General features: G+C 41.2%; 1 protein-coding gene across 4 annotated transcripts in view; it reads left to right on the plus strand.

Annotated features, from left to right (window-relative positions):
- The first annotated feature begins 6,684 nt into the window (after window positions 1-6,684).
- The window catches only part of LOC134337584 (scaffold attachment factor B2-like), a 98,567-nt gene continuing 83,814 nt past the window's right edge, over window positions 6,685-21,437 (plus strand). For 3 of the 4 annotated variants that reach the window (XM_063032730.1, XM_063032732.1, XM_063032731.1), the window contains exons 1-5: window positions 6,685-6,854; window positions 12,038-12,125; window positions 12,307-12,368; window positions 16,525-16,668; window positions 17,171-17,227. In XM_063032730.1, coding sequence (XP_062888800.1) covers window positions 6,711-6,854; window positions 12,038-12,125; window positions 12,307-12,368; window positions 16,525-16,668; window positions 17,171-17,227 — 495 coding nt within the window. In that variant the 5' untranslated portion in view covers window positions 6,685-6,710. The remainder of the gene's footprint in view (window positions 6,855-12,037; window positions 12,126-12,306; window positions 12,369-16,524; window positions 16,669-17,170; window positions 17,228-21,437) is intronic. The other variant, XM_063032733.1, reaches the window with a different exon arrangement.

Genomic DNA, 21,437 nt, shown 5'->3' on the forward strand with positions numbered 1-21,437 from the left:
AACGTTGGGCATGATGGATTTAAAATATGGAAGAAAGCGTTGAACTCGAATGCGTCAAGGACCGTGGATGCAGACAGATCAATTGTCTTTGTTCCTGCCATGTGCCTGGAAATGGAGGCTACCCTTTTGTGGAACCGTTTTACATCCTCCATTTTGTGAGATGGAGTTGCTTTGCTTTCTGTGTTTTAAAGTAGATACAATGATGCTCCAGGTAATCTGCTGGACTGGAGATAATTTCCAAATGAGATGTTACTTGTGAGGTGCTCTTTGATATAACATAGCATGCAGGTTTGTGAATGTTGGGGTTGGTGCCTGCCTGGAGTGATTTGTGCTGGTTACTGAACAGAACAAAGAGCCAGAAATTACCAACTGCCACTTGCTGGGAAGGGGGCAATAAATGGATGCTGGCATGGAGCAGAACCAATTAAAAAGGTGTTAAAGGTCAATCAGATGCCAATGACACTGGAATACAATATTTGAATTGGTAAGGAACAAATATAAAAGTGGACAGTTCAAGTGTGCTATCAGTGATAACTTTCACAAGAGACCCACCGTTGCAAGGAAGAACCCCCATGCCAGGGGCTGGGTGAAGAAAGGATCAATCATCTGGCAGACATCTCACCCTGCAAAAACTCATTCAGGGAGGTAGCACCATCAATTTGTGGGAGACTTCCGGAAGAGGTGGGATGTCTGCAATAGAGTAGCTCCTTAGCAGCTAGCCAGCTAGTTTAAATAACATTAGCTATACTAATGAACGAATGACACCTGTTAAACTCACCTCAACATGTCCTTTACAGTCTTAACCCACCATGGGCAATAGAAAAGTCACTGTTGCAAACAGTGCAGCGAGGAACACTGTCATTATTTTTGATCCCTATTAGGCAGAGGTACACTTTAGGGTAGTCTGGGGTGACGTACGTTTTATATTTTCTTTTATTGGAACACTCTCGCTCTCTCTCTCAAAAAAAAATTCATTTCCGGGATATTGTATATAATTTGCGGGCATCAGGGAGCCACTATTAATATGCGGGAGGCTCCCGGAACTTCCGGGAGAGGTGGGATGTCTGATCTGGCCAAAGGATATCCCCTATTTTGGTGTTATAAATTGGAAAATTGGTCTGAGTGAGTACTGGTGTAGTGGGGACAGTAGAATTCATGTTCTAAGCTGTTGGCCCGGGGTCAACATAGTCACATTGTTGTTTGTACACAGATAATAAAGTGTGAGCTTCGATTAATTACGAGTTGCATGTGAATTTCCTAACCTAGTTCCATTGACGAACGGTCACCAATAAATTCCGATTCAATAGAGAATGCACCTCAACTATATACAATTACTCGACAGACATCCACAGCACAGTAAATTTTAAATTGTCTCATTCGGTCCTAAAGATTTAATCACAGGGCAGTATTTCTTACTCTTGTGGATAACATCTTTCCTGACAAGGGATGCCACTCTTGTGTGGCAGCTGAGATTTGAGGCAGTGAAACAATCTCGGGTTCTGGGGCCACCTCTGTAGTAGTGCAGGAGTTGACACTGGGAATGCAGGAACTGGTTCTGGGAGCTCTGGCCACCTTCCTTCTCTAGCAATTTCCTCTGCTCTTCTCAACTGATCGATGTGTTATCTCTAGATGACACCAGACACAATCTCCACTGTGTAGGAGAGTGGTCCAGTTCTGTCCTTAATATTTCAGAATACCATCTTTTGATCATTTCTGTAGTCCCTTGCCAGGACTGCTTGTCCAGGAGTGAAACATCGAACCTTTTTGTTTGTCGAACTCTCAGCTGTTTGTCCTGCATACACCTTCTGATATTGGGAGTGACAAGATCCAAGAACAGCATAGCTGGTGAGTTGTTGGTTATGGAGTGTGCCGCATTGTGATATGGAAATTGGCGACCTTCTGATTCAATGTCTGTGCAGTGTGATGTGCTGACATTGCTTTCTTTAGACTCTGGACAAATCTTTCCATCAAGCTGTTTGTAGCTGAATGGTGTGGTAGCATATGTAAAATGTCTTATTACATTCTTTTTTAGGAATGACTGAAATGGTTCTGCAACAAACAGTAGTCCATTGTCACTGACTAAGTGTTCTGGAACACCAGTCCTTGAGAATGGGCTTCTCAACACATCGACAGTGTGTGAGGCTCTGGTGAAGGCTATTGGGAACACTTCTGGCCACATTGCAGCTGCATCCACTACCACGAAGAAATCTGTGCCCATGTCTGGCAAAATCTACATGTATCCTCTGCCAGGATTATGCAGGCCATTCCCAGGGATGGAGAGTTGCTGTTTTTGGCATCTTCTGCATGTGTTGGCATCCCGAACAGACTGCTCCAGTTGCTAATCTATCCCAGGCCATCAGATGAAACTTTGAGCCAATGCCTTTTTTTTCACAATGCCTGGATGACTGGCACATGGCTCCTCTAACACATTAATGCTCAGCTTGAATGGTACAATAATTCTCAATCCCAACACAAGGCAAGTTCATCCCGGTGCTGGTAAAAATGGAGGAATTGGAGTTTCTGCTACATATTCCAGCCATTTTGGATTGCCATGTAGACCTGGGACAGTGTGGGGTCTTTTCCAGTTTCCCTTTAGATCATCTCTAACAAAATAGGGAGAGTTTCGATTTGCGTTATGGAGAATATGTCCTTCATATGGAATATGTTCACGAGAAGTGTCCTTTTTTTTGTAAATTTTTCTGGTATTTCCTTTGTCAAGGGTAAATGGGACATCAGCATTTCCATGATTAGTTGTCCTCTTGAATTCAATCTTCGTATCCTCCTAGAAACAGCCTATCTCTGCATTTGTGCTGCTGCTGTTAGTGGAACACCCTTCTGTGGATAGAAAATGGATATTAATGGCTGATGATCGATAAACAAGGGTAAACTCTCACCCATACAAGTATTGGTTAAAAGGGTTTACACCCCAAACCAGACTGAAGGTCTTCCTACCAATCTGTGCGTAATTTCTTTGCAGTGGGGCATTTACTTCCATCACTCTTAACATGTGACCTGACTGCAATTATAATGTAAGGTGAGGCGTCACAGGAAAGCTTCACTTAATGATGTGGATTATAATGTGTGCATACAGTATTTGACGTCACCATTTCCTTTAACTTTTTGAAAGCCTTCTCACACTGCTTTGTTCATTGGCATTTCTTCCCAATCTACAGTTCTGAGTGTCTCTGAACGTGTTTCAGGAGGGTGAACTCTTGCAAGGGGACAGACCCCAATGGTGTACCGGGTAGGGCTTTGAAAACCTGTGCTAACCAATGGGCGGGTGTGTGATGTTTTCAATCTCTTATTGCTACATTTGGAAGTTCACATCTGTTCAAAAGGGCAACAAACATAGAAGAGCAGTCTGAGCTGCCTTAACGACTGTTATTCACATCTATGGTGATGATGTGCTTTGAGAGGTTGGTTATGGTCAGAATTAACTCCTGTCTAGTCAAGGACCTGGACCACTGCAATTTTCCTATCGACCCAATAGGTCTTTACAAGGCCTTGGATCTCTCAGACAATACTAATACTTATGTCAAGCTGCTGTTTATTGACTGCAGCTCAGTGTTTTTTTTATTAAGTGCAATCGTGAACAATAGCCAGATCAGAAATGCTGATCAAGTCAACTAGTTCCCAAACAGAACTCTGATAGGCCAATCAGATGGTTCTCTGCTGCTCAGCAATAGAACACAAAAACAGGCACAAGGGTGTCATAACAGATCGTGTTCATAGTGGAACAGCTTAGTCAAGGATGGGGTGATCAACACAAATGGACAAATTATACCTCCACTACCCCTAATGCAATCACTCCTACAGATCTGATCAAAAATCTTTAAAAAGCTATACATCCCTTTGCAATTGAATACTTGACTTCCTCACTGGAAGATCACAGTCTATGCCTTTCAGAAATAACATCTTCACCTTGCTGATATTCAACACTGGCACAACTCAAGGATGTGTGCTTCACCCACTGCTCTACACCTTGTAGCTAGGCTCAGCTCAAATACCATCTATAAATTTGATGATGACAAAGTTATTGTTGACAGAATTTCAGATGGTGATGAGAGGGCACACAGGACAGCAACAACCCTGCACTCAACATCAGTAAGACCAAAGAATTGATTCTGGACTTCGGAACGGGTAAGATGAGAGTATACACACCAGTCATCATCAAGAGATTAGAAGTAGAACGGGTGAGCTATTTCAAGTTACCAGGTATCAACATCTCTGAGGATCTATCATGGCCTGAACTTATTGATTTTGAAAACTGAAATGATTGACTATCTGGAAGATGCTGCTGAGGAATCGTTGTTTGCTGGCATCACCTTGATCTTTACCTGTATCAATGATGTCATCCAGGTAACACAGAGTGCCTGGGCAGCCTTGCAGAAACTATTCCATAGATGCTACTCTAAAAATAAGCTTATTATAGTGATAAAGCCCTTTGTGAGTGTTTATGGTGAGAAGCACTTTGGACTCTTCTTCCATTTCCATCTGTAGATAGGCCTCAGCTAAGTCCACTTTGTTGGTGTTTCCCTCCAGAATAGGTTTGCGGAGATACCTTTATCCTGGGCAGAGGGTATTGATGTACTTTCAGTGCCATTTTGATGGTGACCTTACAATCATCACAGATCCTGACAGATCCATTCTTCTTGGCCACAGGGGCCATTGGCGTTGCCCATGGCTCCACTCTACCTTGGAAAGTATTCCTTCAGCTCCATGCGATTTAGCTCACTGTCAGATGGTCTAAGGAATCAGATGTGATTTGCAAAACTTGATTGTGGCATTTTCATTTAACACTATTTTACCCTTGATATGTTTGAGTTTTCCAATGCCATCCTTGAATACATCCAGTACCTTTCATAGTTTGCTTTCATTTGGCTTCACTGCAGGGGATGCGGCATACAAATGGTGGCTGGATCTCCAATCAAGTTATAGTTGTCACACCAATCATTCCCTGATAATGCTGGCCCTAATGTGGCTAGTTGGTTGTTGTATTTCATTGTTACAAATGTCATCCCCACAGTTATCTTTTCTCCAGTCTCAGTTCATATTTGCGTATCAGCAGGCTTCAGTCAGCATCTCTGAAATAGCATTCAAACTTATTTTATGGAATGACTGAAACAACAGAGCTGGTGTCCAATTCCATTTAAATTAATTTTCCATTCATTTCTGGGGTAAGCCATATTGCTGGTCTATTGTTACTTTCACACTGTAGATCTTAAGGTTACTCAGTCCTGTGTCACTCACATCATCAGATTTTTCATCAACAGCATGCAGATTTGTGAACTTTTCAAAATTGCAACTTGACCTTTTAGCCTTTTCTCTTCCCTGTGCAGTTCACTTATTTTTGTTGCTCTGACATGCTCTTTGTATGTGTCCTACTTTGTTGCATTTTCTGCAAGTTTCACCTTTAACCCTGCATTGGTCTTATAACTCCTGCCACAATAGTAACACAATCTGTTTGGCCAGGCAGGTTTATGTTTAAACATTGCAATTTTGTTCATGCTCATTTTCATTCCTGACTGTAACTCAACTGCGTCTGCTGTTTCCATTGATACAGCAATTTCAACTGCTCTTTTAGATGTCAGTTGTACTTCAGTTAAGAGCCACTTCTAAATGCTTTGTGGTAAGTTTCCACAAATTAAACAATCTCTGAGTGCATTATTAAGCCCATTACCAAACTGACGATGCTCAAACTCTTCAATTCAGCCATATGCACTGAAATGGATACCCTTTCTTTTTGATTCTGCTTATTAAACCTAAAATGCTCTGCAATCAGATTTGATATTGAGGTGAGACTGGGATTATGTTCATCAGAGTTCAGAATAATGAGAGGAGTACTCAATGAAAGTCAGAAATCTTGACAGGAGTGGATAAATTTAGTTATAGGGAAGATCTTCCCAGAACCAGAGACCAACTATTACATGATGATGCCATTTAAGACTGATACGAGGAGAATTTTTTTCACTGTGAAGCAGTTGAGCCAAATCTTAAAAGTATTCAATGAACTTGGTACAGTATTAAAGGCAAAAGTGATCAAGGTACAGAAAATAGGCACAGGATACTGAACTTGGGTCATATTGGAATGGGTGCAGCTGGTTCAAAGGACCAACTGACTTTTGCTAGTTTCTATGTTTCTTATATGATGGGGAATCATATATCTGTAACTTCTGTCTTGCACAGTACTGCTGCCACAAAACAAGAAATGTCACAGTACACAAAAGACTGCAGATGCTGAAAATCTTGAGCAAGGAACTCAGTTAAGTCGGCCAAAAACGTCGACTATTTATTGCCCTCCATAGATGCTACCTGTCTTACAAATTTCATGACGTATCAGTGATGTTAAGCCTGAATCTGATTTTCCTTTCAAATTTCTCAAAAATAAAATGTTGGAGACCAGATTGACTCTCCAGCACTGGGCGCGAGGAATAACCGTTCAGACACTGATCAGCAGAGAGTTTTACCCTTAAGAGGATTAGGGTGGATCTTTCAAATACAAAAAAAATCACACGGGGAAGGTTGGGGACGCACCTGACAGGTAGTTTTTCAGAGGATGACTAACGAACCTCCGCATCCACCTCAGCTCTCCCGCTCTGCGCCCACGACAGCTCACACCGGCGCAAGCGCACTGGCGATCACTTTACAGCGCATGCGTGGCGAGGGGGGCGCCATCTTGTTGCAATCGCGCAATATCTGAGGGACCGGCAATGGCGGAGGAGAGCGGGGTAGCTGGTGAGGGTGGCGTGCGTGGGATCACCGAGCTTAGGGTGGTGGATCTGAAAGCCGAGCTCAAGAGGAGGAGCCTGGACACCAGTGGAAACAAAAGTGTTCTGATTGAAAGGCTCCGACAGGTGAAAAGAGCGAGGGCTGTTGTGAGAGTGGGGGAGGGGTGGTTCTGTTGTATTGGAAGGGGTCCGTAGTCGGTGGGGGATACAGTCAATAGGGCTGGAAGGGAACTCGGATGTACAGGGAAGGGGCGTAAATTGGAAAAATTTATGATGGAAGTAGGTGTTATTGGTGTGTTGGATGATTTGGGGGTCAGTGGGTTCCTTCTGGAGGGAAGGGTGAAATATGTGGTATTGGAAGGGGTCTGGGGTCAGTACGGTAGGGCACTACCATGGGGCACTAGTAGGGGTTGTAGTCATTGGGGCCTGTGATTGTGGGGCTGTGGTCGGTAAGGGTGGGAGAGAACTGAGATAGGGGTGAACAAGGAGGGAGTGAATGAAGATGAGGAAAACACTAGGAGGGTAAAGGGGAAGGGTTTTGCAACCTGTGGGAAGGAGATTGCTTCAGAAGTCTGGTGTTTGAAGGTTGGAGACAGGCCGAGGATGGTGAATGAAGAAGGGGGTGGATTTCTGGTTGTTTAGTATTTGGGAATTTGAATTGGTTGGGAAAATAATGGAGAGCAACTCTAATTCTTTGGAAACTGGCAAATTCACTACTAGCTGTCACAGAATCATAAGACATGGAAACAGATCCTTCTGCCTGATTTATCAGGGTGACCAAAGTGTCTTCCTAAACTATTTCTATTTGTCTGTATTTGGCTCATTTCTCTCTAACCCTTTCCTAACTATTTATGTCTACATGTCTCTTAAATATTATTGTACCCTTTTGTCTCTTTTGAAATAATGCAATCCTATGTTGTTGCTTTATGTTGACACTGGTAATGAATTGTTGACTCATTCCTTAAAGAAAGTAGTGTCTGCCACAACAGACAGGATCTTCCGGTAGCTGCCCACTTCAACACTGCTTCCCACTCCCATTCGGATATGTCCATACATGGCCTCTTCTACTGCCATGATGAGGCTAAACTCAGGTTGGAGTAGCAACACCTCGTATACCGTCTAGGTAGTCTCCAGCCCCTTGGTATGAACATAGAATTCTCCAACTTCCGGTAATTCCCTTCCCCTATCTCTATTTCCCGCTGCCCACTCCCCAGCTGCCTATCACCTCCCTCATGGTTCTGCCTCCTTCTACCCATTGTTTTCCCCTATTCCTTCTTCACCTTTCCTGCCTATCACCTCCCTGCCTCCCCTCCCCCACCCCTTTATCTTTCCCCTTACTGGTTTTTCACCTGGAACCTACCAGCCTTCTTCCCACCCTCCCCCACCTTCTTTATAGGGCCTCTGCCCCTTCCCTCTTCAGTCCTGACGAAGGGTTCCGGTCCGAAACGTTGACTGATCATTTCCACGGATGCTGCCCGACCTGCTGAGTTCCTCCAGCGTGTTGTGAGTGTTGCTTTGACCCCAGCATCTGCAGATTATTTTGTGTTTAAGGAGTGTCTAGTCTCTTTGAGTAGCAGCTGTTATCAATTTACACTATTATTTGAATTGGGCAGCAGAAGGGTTGATTGAACATTTGTTCCACAGGATTGTCATAGTTAGGGGAGGTAGTGGGGATAAATGCCCACTACCTGTCAAATGTTCTCAGTGGCGTGCATCTGAAATGGCCTCTGACAACCAAGTCCAGTTCCTGACCTTCCCGTATGGCTTAGCTCTAAGCCTGATAGAACCATTTCTACTGAGAGGAGAAGGGGCAAAGGCCAGTTACTGGCACCTTAAAAACCAATCTCTTCGAGCAGATGGGGCTTGTTTGCCGTGGTTGGCAGCTCATCTAGGAAAACTGATCTCAAACCTCTGTTGCCTTGCGGCTATACCCACTCATGGGAAGGCTTTGGGAGTAAACCCTGAGGGAAAAATCTGGATAAGCAGTCCCTGAGCCAGTCTTGGGTTGAGTTCAGCATTGACTGGTAACTCCTGTGATATTGCTGGTATCAAATTGTTCCTTTGGATTCATCAGCAATGTGGAGAAGGGAAGCCTGCTGCATGAGCAATAGCTTACTCTCCTTATCGTACTGACTTGGCATATGTGTTGCATGGACAGCTACAACACAGTATCCATGGTTGATGCTGACCAACAAAGGGCCTCAAAATTGACCATTATAGCAAGGGTTATGGAAAACAAAAGTAGGTTAAATTTGAGATCACTTATCTTGATAAGTATGGCTATAATAGACTGAGTGCCTACTGTGTTATATTTTTGATATTATACATTTCTGATACTATACATTTCAGTGTGAAACATATTGCCTTAAATAAAAGCCCAAGTCTACAATTCTCCAAAGCTCAATTCATTTGCCTCCGACATTTTTCACCACACATTATTACTCATTTTGTTTTTTTAAGTGTCCATATTAACTCAGTGTTTTCTTCAATTGTCTTGTCCCCTTGTTTCCTTTTTCTGTTTAACAGTGTTGTTCTACCTTCCTTCCCATGGCAAGCTAAAATTTGTTGCTTAGTTGGAGCAGAATTAGGCCATTTGGCCCATTGAGTCTGCTCAGCCGTTGCATCATGGTTGATCTATTAATCCATCTCAACCCCATTCTCCTGCCTTCTCTCTGTAACCATTGATGCTCCAACTAATCAAGAACCTATCAACCTCTTTAAGTATACCAAATAACTTGGCCTCCACAGCCATCTGTAGCAATGAATTCACAGATTCACCACCCTCTGGTGAAATAAATCCCGCATTTCTGTTCTAAAGGGACGTCCTAATCTGAGGCTGTGCCCTCGGGTCTCAGTCTCCTCCACATCCTCTGAAGTTCAAGTTTATTGTCATCTGACTACAGTGTACCCAGAAAATGTACATGACACACAGCATATAAACCAAAATATATTCATAAATAAGTTAATAAACTATAATGTAAAACGCATGTGATGCACAGAAAACAGCAGTCCTGGTGGCAGAGTATTAGTTTTGCAGCCTTGGGGAAGAAACTGTTACTGATGTCCGTCTCACATCTACTCTATATAGACCCCCCCCAATTCTTCTGAACTCTGGTGAGTACAGGCCTCATACGTTACCCTTCCTGGAATCATTCTGAATTTCCTCGGTATTCTCACCAATGCCAGCACAACCTTTCTTAAAGGGTCCAAAGCTGCTCACAATACTTAAAGTGTGGTCTAACCAATGCTTTATAAAGCCTCAGCATTTTATCCTTTAATATTCTAGTCTTCTCGAAATGAATGCTAATGTTGCATTTGCTGTCTATACACCAACACAACCTGCAAGTTAACCTTTAGGGAATGCTGCACAAGGATTCCCAAGTCAATATGCACCTCTGATTTCTGAATTTTCTCTCCATTTAGAAAATGGTCTTCACCTCTATTCTAACTACCAGCATGACCATGCACTTTATTCATCAGCTTCCCAAGCACCTCCTCTTTAGTAATAGCTATTGCACTCCTTTCTACCTCCAGACACTTGAATTTCTGGCATACTGCTAGTGTCTTCCACTATGAAGAATGATGCAAAACACTACTAGGTTCCTCCACCATTTCTTTGATCCCATTGCTACCTCTAGCATCATTTTCCAGTGATCAAACATCCACTCTTGTCTCTCTTTTTATATATCTGAAAAATCCTCATATTATTGGCTAGCTTACCTCCATGTCTCATCTATTTAATTTTTGCTTTTTCAAAGCTTCCCACTATATTTGCTATGTTATATACCCATTCTTTTACATTTATATTACGTTTTTGAGATGTATCTATGCTGTGTCGTTTGAATTGCTCTCAGAAATTCCAGTCATTGCTGTTTTGCCATCATCCCTGCTCGTGTTCCCTTCCAATCAACTGAGACTAGCTCCAAATTGAATATTGAAAGGCTTTGGGAGAGTTGAGGTGGAAAAGATGTTTTTTATGGTGGATCAGAGTCAGAATAGAGGGATTTGGAACAGATGGGAAGGAATTTCTTTAGCCAGAGGGTGGTCAGTCTTTGGAATTGAATGCCAAGGAAGACATGAAGGTCAAGTCATTGATTATTTTAAGCAGAGCTTGATAGGTTCTTGGTTAGTCAGAGAGTTGAAGGTTATGGGAGAAGGCAGTAGCATGGGGTTGAGAGTGATATGTCAGCCATGATGGAATGGCAAAGTAGACTCAATGGGCCAATTCAGAATTCTCCTCTGTCTTGTGGGCCTCTCTCATTATTCTAATTGCCTTTACTCCATGGTAAAGCTGATACATCTGATTTTAGCTCTCCCTCTCAAAGTGCAAGGTGAATTTTATCATATTATGATTACTGTTTACTCATGATTCCTTTACCTTAAGCTCCCTAATCAAATCTGGTTCATACCCAATCTAGTATTGCCTTTCCCCTAGTGGGCACAACCACAAGCTGCTCTAAAAAGCCATCTTGTAGACATTCTATGAATTTTCTCTCTTGGGAACCAGCGCTAACCTAATTTTCCAAATCTGCCTGCATTTTGAAATCCCCCATCACTATTATAACATTGTTCTTTTTACGTGTGTTTTCTATCTCATTGTAATTTGTAGCCCACATCCTGGAGGCCTTTGTATAATTCCCATTGGGTTCTTTTTACCCTTGCAGTTTCTTAACTCTACCCACAAGGATTTAATGTCTTACATCCTATGTTACCTCTTCCTAAGGAGTTGATTTCACTTTTTAGCAACAGAACCACCCCATCGACTCTGCCGACCTGCCTGTCCTTTCGATACAATAGTTATACTTGGAGCTCCCAAATATGATCATCTTTCAGTCATGACTGACTAATACCCATAATGTCATACCTGTCAATCTTTAACTGGGCTGTAAGTCATCATTAACACAAATTCTGCAGCTGCTGGAGATCCAAAGCAACATACATAAAATGCTCAAGGAATTCAGCAGGTCAGGTGGTATCCATGGAAATGAACGGTTGATATTTTGGGCCAAGATCTTTCCTCAGGACGGGAAAGGAAGAAGGAAGACGCCAGAATAGAAAGGTGGGGGCAGGGAAGGATAGCTAGAATATAATAGGTGAAACCAGGTGGGTGGGAAAGGTAAATGGCTGGAGCTGAAGAAGTATGATGGGAGAGGAGAGTGGACCATAGGAGGTGGGGCATCAGGGGGAGAAGATAGGCGGGTGAAAAGAGGCAAGAGTCATTATTAATTGCGGCTAACTTCTTTCTGTAAACATGATGGTATCGCACAACAATTTTGACTTCACCCCGGGTTAATGATTTCTTTCTTTAGGTAATAGAAGAGGAAGGAGGAAACCCTGATGAACTTTCAGTCACACCAGACACCCTAAACAGCAGAACATCAAAGAGGACTGGGAAAGGTATCAATAATTATTTACAAGGTACAAGTGGTAAATTTGTACCTTTTGTTTGCCTGTTATTGATATTGTGGACATGGGTATTTGAGCCAACCCATCTGAAGGCAGTTGCCAAGTAGCATACTACCCAATTTGCAAGAAGTACTATTTTCTGTTGGAAAATAAAAATTTCTATTTGGCTTAGGACACAGAGCTGAGGATGGTGAGACTGAGGACTCTGCAGAAGAGGACTTTGCTGGAAAGCAGGTGAGCTATTTTATATAGGTAAAGGCATAGGAGGCAAAAGAGTTGGTGTGGACAGGGTGAGCCGAAGGACCCTATTTCTATGCTGTACAATTCTGATTGCTCAAGTAATGGTTACATAGTAACATTTAATTATAGTTTTCCACAGGCATTTTTAATTACATTTTTATAAATAATTGTTGATACATTCCCTGATGTTCGTCCTAGCAGAATTGAGCAAAATATGTCAACTTGGAATATTGGTTGCAAAGTGAGTTGTTTTTGCAGCAAACAGTGCCTCAAATTGTCAGAGATGAGTAGGCCTCAGATATGTTTCTTCCCAACTGTAGATTGACAGTGGTTATTAGGTACTTTTATACTGGGCATTTATTACAAATAAATTGAAATGTTTTATTGCACTTATTGATTCTTTCGGGAACAAAAGAATGTTCTCTAATGTACAATCTGCCTCAGGCTAGACAATCTCCCATCTCTCCCCTGACTATGGTAGATATGTTTCTTTTCCTCATTCCTACACCTCGACTCTGGTCCCCTATTCACTCAACCTCGTCTTTCCTCTGCCTTCAGATTTAAAATTTCTTGTTTCCCCCACCTCAGTGATGCCTCTATTTGTCAACTCTAAATCTGTTCTTTCTAGCCCTTCTAACAGTGCCAGAAACAAACATCAACTGAGCTTCCTCAGCATTCTCGGATGGTGAACTTCAAAGAAGTACAATTATCCCCATCATGGACTACAGTTGCAAATGTTTGTAAACCTTTTGCAATTATCTGGTTTTCTGCATTAAATACTCATAAAATTTGGTCTGATCTTAACCTAAGTTGCAATAATAGACAAACACAATCTGCCTAGATTTCTCGTTAATACTGAGTACACCATTTAAGCAATCACAGTCTAGGTTCAAAAAAGGATGTAAACCTCTAGTGTAATAACTTCTATAAAAGCTATTTGGATTCAGGTGATCCAATCAGTGAGATGAGATTGGAATTGTAGGTTATAGAGATGCCCTCGCATGTAGAAAAGGCACACAAATTCAGGGTACTGACATGCCCACTCTGCTAAAGAAAGATCTGTTTGTGTGCAGCATGCTTCGATCAAAACAACTTTCAGAGGACCTTAGAAGAATTGTAGAGATGCATGAAACTGGAAAAGACTATTGAAGTATTTCTAAAGACCTGTGTGTTCATCAGTTCACAGTAAGAGAAATGGAGGAAGCTCAGTACTGTTGCTACTCTCCCTAGGAGTGAGTGTCCTGCAAAGAGCACAATGTGCAGTACTGAAGGAGATGAAAGAAAACCCAGGGGTAACTGCAAAGCCCTGCAGAAATCTCTAGAACTTAGTAATGTCTCTGTTCATGTGTCCACTATTTGAAAAGCATCGAACAAGAATGGTGTTCATGGATGGAGACCTCGGAGGAAACCACAGCTCTCCAAAATAAAACATTGCTGTATGCCTCAAGTTTGCAAAAGACCACCTGGATATTCTACAACACTTCTGGGACAATGTTCTCTGGATAGATGTTGAACTTTTTGGCAAAAATGCACACTGTGATGTTTGGAGGAAAAAAGGGCACTTCACACCAACACCAAAACCACATCCCAACTGTGAAGCATGGTGGAAGAAGCTGCTTTGCTGCCTCAGGACCTGCATAGCTTGCAATTGTTGAGGGAACAATGAATTCAAAATTGAATCAATATATTTTACAGGAGAATGTCAAGGTAATGGTTTAGAAGTTGGATGATTACAACAAGACAATGATCCAAAACACAATGGTTGAAAAAGAAAATTTGTGTTTTCAAATGACCAAATCAGAGTCCAGACCTTAACCCAATTTAGATGCTGTGGTGTGACCTGAAGAGGGCTGTTCATGCAAGGTTTCCCAGAAATATTGACGAACTGAAATAGTTTTATATGGAGAATTGGTTTAAAATTCCTCCTCGCCATTGTGCAAGTCTGATCAGCAGCTACAAGAAACGTTTGGAGGTTATTGCTGCTAAAGGAAGTTCTACCAGTTATTAAATATAAGGGTTTACATACTTTTTCCAGTCTAGACTGTCAATGATTTAACAATGTGCTCAGTGAAGACATGAAAAATACAATTGTTTATCAGTTTAGGCAGATTGTGTTTGTATATTGTTGTGACTTGGATGAAGATCAGACCACATTTCATGAGTAATTAATGTAGAGAGCCAGGTAATTACAAACGGTTCACAAAGTTTTTCTTGCAACTGTAAGTAATGAATTTGAAATAGTGACTGTCTTTGTTCTCCAGTTACAGGAATATTAAATTCAATCCCTTTTAAAACTGTTCATACTTTTAAAGACATACATCAAAGTTGCTGGTGAACGCAGCAGGCCAGGCAGCATCTCTAGGAAGAGGTACAGTCGACGTTTCAGGCCGAGACCCTTCGCCAGTCGTGACGAAGGGTCTCGGCCTGAAACGTCGACTGTACCTCTTCCTAGAGATGCTGCCTGGCCTGCTGCGTTCACCAGCAACTTTGATGTATGTTGCTTGAATTTCCAGCATCTGCAGAATTCCTGTTGTTTACATACTTTTAAAGATACCACTTCATTCTAAATTCTACTGAAGATGTGCATTTTCTTTATCCAAACAAGACCAGCCTCTCAGTAGGGATTAGTTCAATGAACCTTTATGCATTCATCTTTTCTAGATGTCTAAAGTGTACACACCCTGATAGTCGTGGTTTGCAGCCTGCAGCAAGACTTCTTTTCTCATTTAGTCAAAGCATCTTGCAATAAAGATGTTACTATCAGAATTACCTGCATCCTTACTTTGATTCACAAACAAGACCCTTCACATTCATTTTAATTCATTTTTGCATCTGGGTTTCCATTGTCAGAAAACTTGAAAGCATTACACTCAGTCCCTTCATTTTTGCCTTTGGAAATTGTAAAGAGCTGAGTCAAAGCACTGATTGTTCTTGTATTCTCTCATTAGGCCTACTAACCCAATAAGTACCAATAATTTTCTCTCTGTTTAACCAATCTGTTTAACGTTTTTGTGGCACGTGCTTGAAATACAAATCCAACCATATCTGCTTTCTCCTTTGCTACTTTGAAGAGCAGTTTTTTATTGATAAAGCATTATAATTTTTTTCTAATACTTCTATTTTCCAAGAGCCTGATTATATTTTAATTATGGATTCTAGTGTTTTACTTCTTGTATGCAGCTATCCAGTCTTGTGTTCCTGTTATCTCTGTGCTCCCTTTTTGGGACAGTTATTGTGTGATTAGCTGCCTAGTCCACATAGATTACACCAGAATTGAGGAAATGCTAGAAGTTCAATGTTAATGAATTGTAAAGCTCTACAGCATCTTTAGTCCAGAGATTTGTTGGCCTTTATTCTTAACTTACAATTCCTCTGTAAACTTAATTTCATGTAAGTTGTAGTATAATTTTTTTATGAAAGGCTGCTCCAGCCACCTGAATCTTTTTCTCTTGCTTCATGGGATTGCTATTTTTCAGCAGCATTTAATTACAAAATCATCCTTAACTACTTCAGTTACATGTGACATGCCACCTTACCAGCTTTATTACATGATCATCTTTAGCTACTTCAGTCAGTTTTTACTGGATTTATTTCTTATTTATCAAGGGAATCAATAAAAGCGAATTATTCCATTATTTAGCTGTTGTCATATCTGATGGCATCTCAGTCAATTTGTTCCTTATTCTGCCAGTTATCTGTCAGTTATGCTCAGTCTTAAAAAAGATGAATATAGATTGCAAACAGCTTTGTGACAGTGAAATGGAGGTGAATTTTATGGATGTGGGGAGAGCCAAAATATGTTTAGCATGGTAGGTTAGAGACACTTTATAAAACTAAGGGTTGGTCAGTCAGGACACTAGGCAAAGATCGACAAGAACATTGGTCACATGCAGTTACAAAATTTGAATTATGTCTGAAAATTTTCCTGTTTACTGTTGAGGAAGGAGTACATGATATGTTTTCAGGAACTGGCCTATTGCGCTGAGCAGTATGTAGTGCCTGTAGTTTTGTTTCTACCTTCGCCTCACACAGTGTCATTAGGGCAAATAGATTGAAAGGTTGGTAATTTTATATCCTACCACAATTTGATAGTTTGGGAACGTAGTCAACAGTGTAGTAGTCATAGCTTGTTTCTTTTTCTTTATCACAGGAGGATATTGAAGCTTTTGTTGACCAGGATCAGGACACCGAAGTAATGAACGTGTCAGAAATTGGGTACACTGAGTGTGCTGAGGCAGATGCTGTTGTGGACAAAGCCATGGAGTGTATTTTGGACTCCACTTCAGTTGATAAAGTAAGGAGATTATAAGTGGCTCCAATGATCTCTGCTGGGAAAAGAGAAGTGATAATGGGGAGGTGAAGAGAAGGGAGTGGGAGAGAATGGCTTGCTAATTCACTTCTGCTGAACAACAGCTGAAGCTCCTTCTGAACAACAAGTGCTATCTATGCAAGGGCTTCAATAGCATTTAATAATCGTACAGGCTCTTCACATCTCATCAGCTGCTAAGTTCCTGAGGCATTTAAAAATTAATTAAAGCTCCTTTGTTCCTTATAATTTGAGCTGCCTGTCGCCCTTAAAAGCAGAACTGTGTAGAATGAGTTCTAGTTAACTCTGTCATTTTTGACCAATCTTGTTAGAACTGCCTTTAGGAGGTTTGATTCTCTGCATATCTAGACATGACATAAAGCACTGATTCTACTTTTTGATTAAGGAAAGAAATAAAGCTAGGATTTGGACTTGTAAATTGTTTGCATGTTTATTGTTCTTCTATTAATTTTAATATTTTCTGATCGAGGAACGAAAAGAGGCAACTGGAGACCCAGCAGAGGGGGAACAAATGCAAGTTAATGAAGTAAGATCAAATTTCATTCCATAATTTTGTCGCTGCTGGAGAAATTAGACAAATTCCTTGATATTTTCTGAATTGAACGTCCAGTAAGCTGGCACTCTTAGATTGTTTGGGCCATCAGGTCCTGCTCCAGTTAATAGCCAAATACATTTGTACAGGTTAAACAGTAAAATAAATTTTCCAGTAAACCTGGTGAATTTGAAAGTAGCGAGGATATTAATCCTCTCCTGAAAATAAAATAGCAGCGATGCCTATAACCAGAGGACAAAGATTTAAGTGGTTAGAGAGGATATAAGGAAGAGTTTCTTTCTTGCTGAGGGTGCTTGGAACACATTGTCTGAGTGGGAGGCCAGGTCAAGAGCTTGAATCGTCAAGTCATAGAAACATACTAAGTGCTGTTAAATGGAGTAGTATGTATATGTGCCTGATGGTTAGCATGAAAAGTATGGGTGAAGGCCTACTTCTGTGCCTTAGCTTTAACGTTTTGGACCTCTGATCTGGCTGCTGACCTGCTAATGTTCCAGAACTTTGGTGTTTCAGACCCCAACCTGGTTTCAGTTTCTCCTTAGACCGACAGTCCAAGTCCCCTTGCTCATATTCTAGACTAATGAATTATACATAATAGGCCATCATATTTTCCAAGCAATTGGATGCTCTGTTGTCCTTGTTTTACTGTTACGTTTTCATGTGTATTGATTCCCCAATATTTATTTGATTTGTCATCACCTGTATGTTGTTTAAAATGTAATTATCAGAAGCTGGCCACTCAGCTCCAAAATCTGGCATGGCCCTTCAGTTAACTCATGGTGGATCAAACATCTCAGCTTCATTTACCTATCTTTGCATAGTTTGCCCTAATCCGAGGACTATACAGGTTGACCTTCACTAATCCGGCACCGTTGGGACCTGAGGAATGCCGAATTACAGAAGGATCACATTAAGTATAATCAGTGCCGGATTATCAAAGGAACTGGATTACAGGTAGTCAGATTAGTGAAGGTCGACCTGTATTAATTTGCTTTGAAAGTTGATTTTCCCTAGCATATACAGAATTTGACAAAGAATTCAGATCACTGCTGGTTTGAAAATTGTTCCCTCATTTTATTAAATGATTAAGTTTTAAGTTCAGGTGCAGCAAAACACCTTTTCATTTTCACCATTCTACTATGAATGCCTGCAAGTAAATGAATCTCAAGGTAGTATATGGTGACTTATTTATACTTGGACAGTAAATTTACTTTGAACTTTGAAAATTGCAAGCAATTCCAAGTGTAGCATGACGCCATTACAGCTGGGGTGTTTGGAGTTCAATTGTGTCAGCAGGTTTGTACGTCCTTTCCATGCGCGCGTGGGCTTCCTCCAGGTGCTTCGGTTTTCTCCCACATCCAGACACACGCTGGTTAGTAAGTTAATTGGTCATTGTAAATTGTCCTACGATTGGGCTAAGGTTAAATCAGTGGCTTGCTGGGCGGCACATCTTGAAGGGCTGAAAGGCCTTGTTCAACACTGTATTTCTAAATAAAAATAAAAAAAATATGGTGACATATACAGTAGAAATTCTGAATTCTTTATCCAATTCCATAAACTACTCTATTTAAATTTAATGGTTAAGTTCTAAATTTAAAATGTAGTAAAACTCCAGTAATCTTGTATACTTGGAATTTTGGTGTTATAATGGCTGATTTTCTGCAGTATACACATTTTTACTTTATTAGATGTTGCAGAATATTATAATTTTCTATTGACTCTGGTAATTTAAAATATACATATTAAAGGAAGCAGGGAGTTGAGTTTAGAGGGAAGACTAGAAAACTTTATCCAGTGGACCAGACGCTGAACATTGGACTTTCTGATTAGTCAGCAAATTATCAAAGTTTTTCTATACAGGTTTCCCCCGCCATCTGAAGGTAGAGCATTCCTGTGAAATGCTTTGTAAGCTGGAATGTCCTGAAGTGAAGAGGCAATTACCATTTATTTATATGGGAAAAATTTGTGAGCATTCGCAGACCCAAAAATTAACCTACCAAACATGCCAAATAACACACAAAACCTAAAATAACAGTAACATATAGTAAAAGCAGGAATGATGTGATAAATACACAGCTTATATAAAGTAGAAACTCTTTTCTGCAGTCATTGCTGCACTGTTCACCGTAGCGAAAATCTCATGCAAGCGCTCTCGGCAGAAACACTTGGCGCAAACGCTCTCGGCAGAAACACTCTCTCCAGTAACCTTTAAGCTATGAAGCTGCCAAATCATACCAAATAACACATAAAAATACACAGCCTATATAAAGTAGAAATAATGTATGTACAGTGTAGTATCACTTACCGGAATCAGGAAGACAGCGAGCACACTGATGGTGTGTTGGGCTGAGTTGTCGGAGCTTGGGGTGGTGGGACACTGGGGTGTCATCTCATCGTCGTCTGTTTCCATCAGGGCAGGCAGGTCATCTTTTATGTCTGCTTGCCTCGATGTCAAAGGTCAAGATTCGTCGTCTGCTGTGGCTGATGTGGAAGGCTTGAAAAACAACAGTATGCTTAACTGCTTAGCCTCGTGCATTTTTCTATCATACAGTTCTTTGTAAGCATTCAAACCATCCTGCAAATATGCCCTAAACCTACGTACCCTTTCAAAATTAAAGTCGTACTTTATCATTGCAGCGAAAATCTCACGCAGTTGCTTCACGTTCAGTTCCTGGACGACTTCACTTTGTTGGCTACTGCATTCAGTTTCGATTGTTATCCTTTCCTCTTCCAATTGCCTCAGCTCTTCATCTATCAGTTTTTGGCCATGGGATGCCAAAACCTCTTCAACATCATCTTCGTCAACTTCCACAAGCCAAACTCACTTTGTCCTTACTTAGTTCACCACGATCGAAACGCTTAATTATGTCTAGTTTTACGCTAAGTGTAACACCCGTACGAGCTGTTTTAGGTTTTTCTGATACCTTAGAACTCATCTTATTAACGGATGCTCAAAATAAATCGACATAAAGTACAGATGCTCACAGGCACGTGTTTAAGCAATGCCAGCTAGAATGCAGTTCCGGGGGAGGAGTTTGGCTGCCTTTTTTCACACGCTACCTTTTTTCGTAACACTGAAAACACCTTCTGTTAGCGAAAACAGGTAACAAATGTAGGTCTTTCGTAACAGCGAGGTGTCGTAAAGCTAACATTTGAAAAGCGGGGGACCTGTATAGTCATCATGTTTTCTCTCTCACATTGGAGGAAGTAGTTTCTCTGTATCGATTCACTTACTTCTGTCAGTTCAGCTCCGTTTCTATATTCTGAATACAAGCCAAGCTTGTGCAATCTATGCTCTCGACCCTTGAGACATAGGCTCAGTGTCATTGATTGCTCTGTATATCTCCCAAAGGCCGGTATATTCTTCCCGAGATACAGAATCGGCTTTAATATGACTGGCGTATATCGTGAAATTTGTTGTTTTGCAGCAGCTGTATATTGCAACATATAATAAAAATTATAAGTTATAAAAGTATATAAAACAAAGAAAATTAGTGCAAAAAAAAGTGGAAAAAAGTACATTCAGGGATCTGATGTGGAGGGGAAGAAACTGTTCTTGAAACACAGAGTACGTGTCCTCAGGCTCTTGAACCACCTCCTTGATAACAACACCCAGAAGAGGGCATGTCCTGGGTGATCAGGGTCTTTCATGATAGATGCTGCTCTTGAGGCATTGGTTTTCGAAGGTGACCTGGATGTTGAGAAAGCTAATGCCCATGGTCAAGCTGGCTGAGTTTACAACTTTCTGCAGCCTTTTTCGATCCTGCGCAGTGTAGAAAGTTGGCAGTGTCTTTGGTCAGTGGTCCCCAACCAAAGTATGTGCTACTGGGCCGCGAGGAAACTATATGATTTGGCGATATGAAATGATATGAGTCAGCTGCACCTTTCCTCATTCCCTGTCGTGCCCACTGTTGGAACTTGAACGTACGCGAGGTCATTACCCACGTGTCATCCATGTCAGCGCGGGAAGAAGATCAACTCCTCGAGCTTGCAAATGACGGTGGGCTGAAAAGTATGTTTGACATAATATCTCTGCCGCCATTCTGGATCAAAGTCAAGGCTGAATATCCTGAGATAGCCATGAAAGCACTGAAAACGTTGCTTCCATTTCCAGCATATCTCTGCAATGAATGCAACGAAAACTAAATTGTGGAATAGACTGGACATAAGGAACCCCCTTTGAGTA

The sequence above is a fragment of the Mobula hypostoma genome, chromosome 24, assembly GCF_963921235.1.
Source record: "Mobula hypostoma chromosome 24, sMobHyp1.1, whole genome shotgun sequence".
In the NCBI taxonomy this organism is placed as follows: domain Eukaryota; kingdom Metazoa; phylum Chordata; class Chondrichthyes; order Myliobatiformes; family Myliobatidae; genus Mobula; species Mobula hypostoma.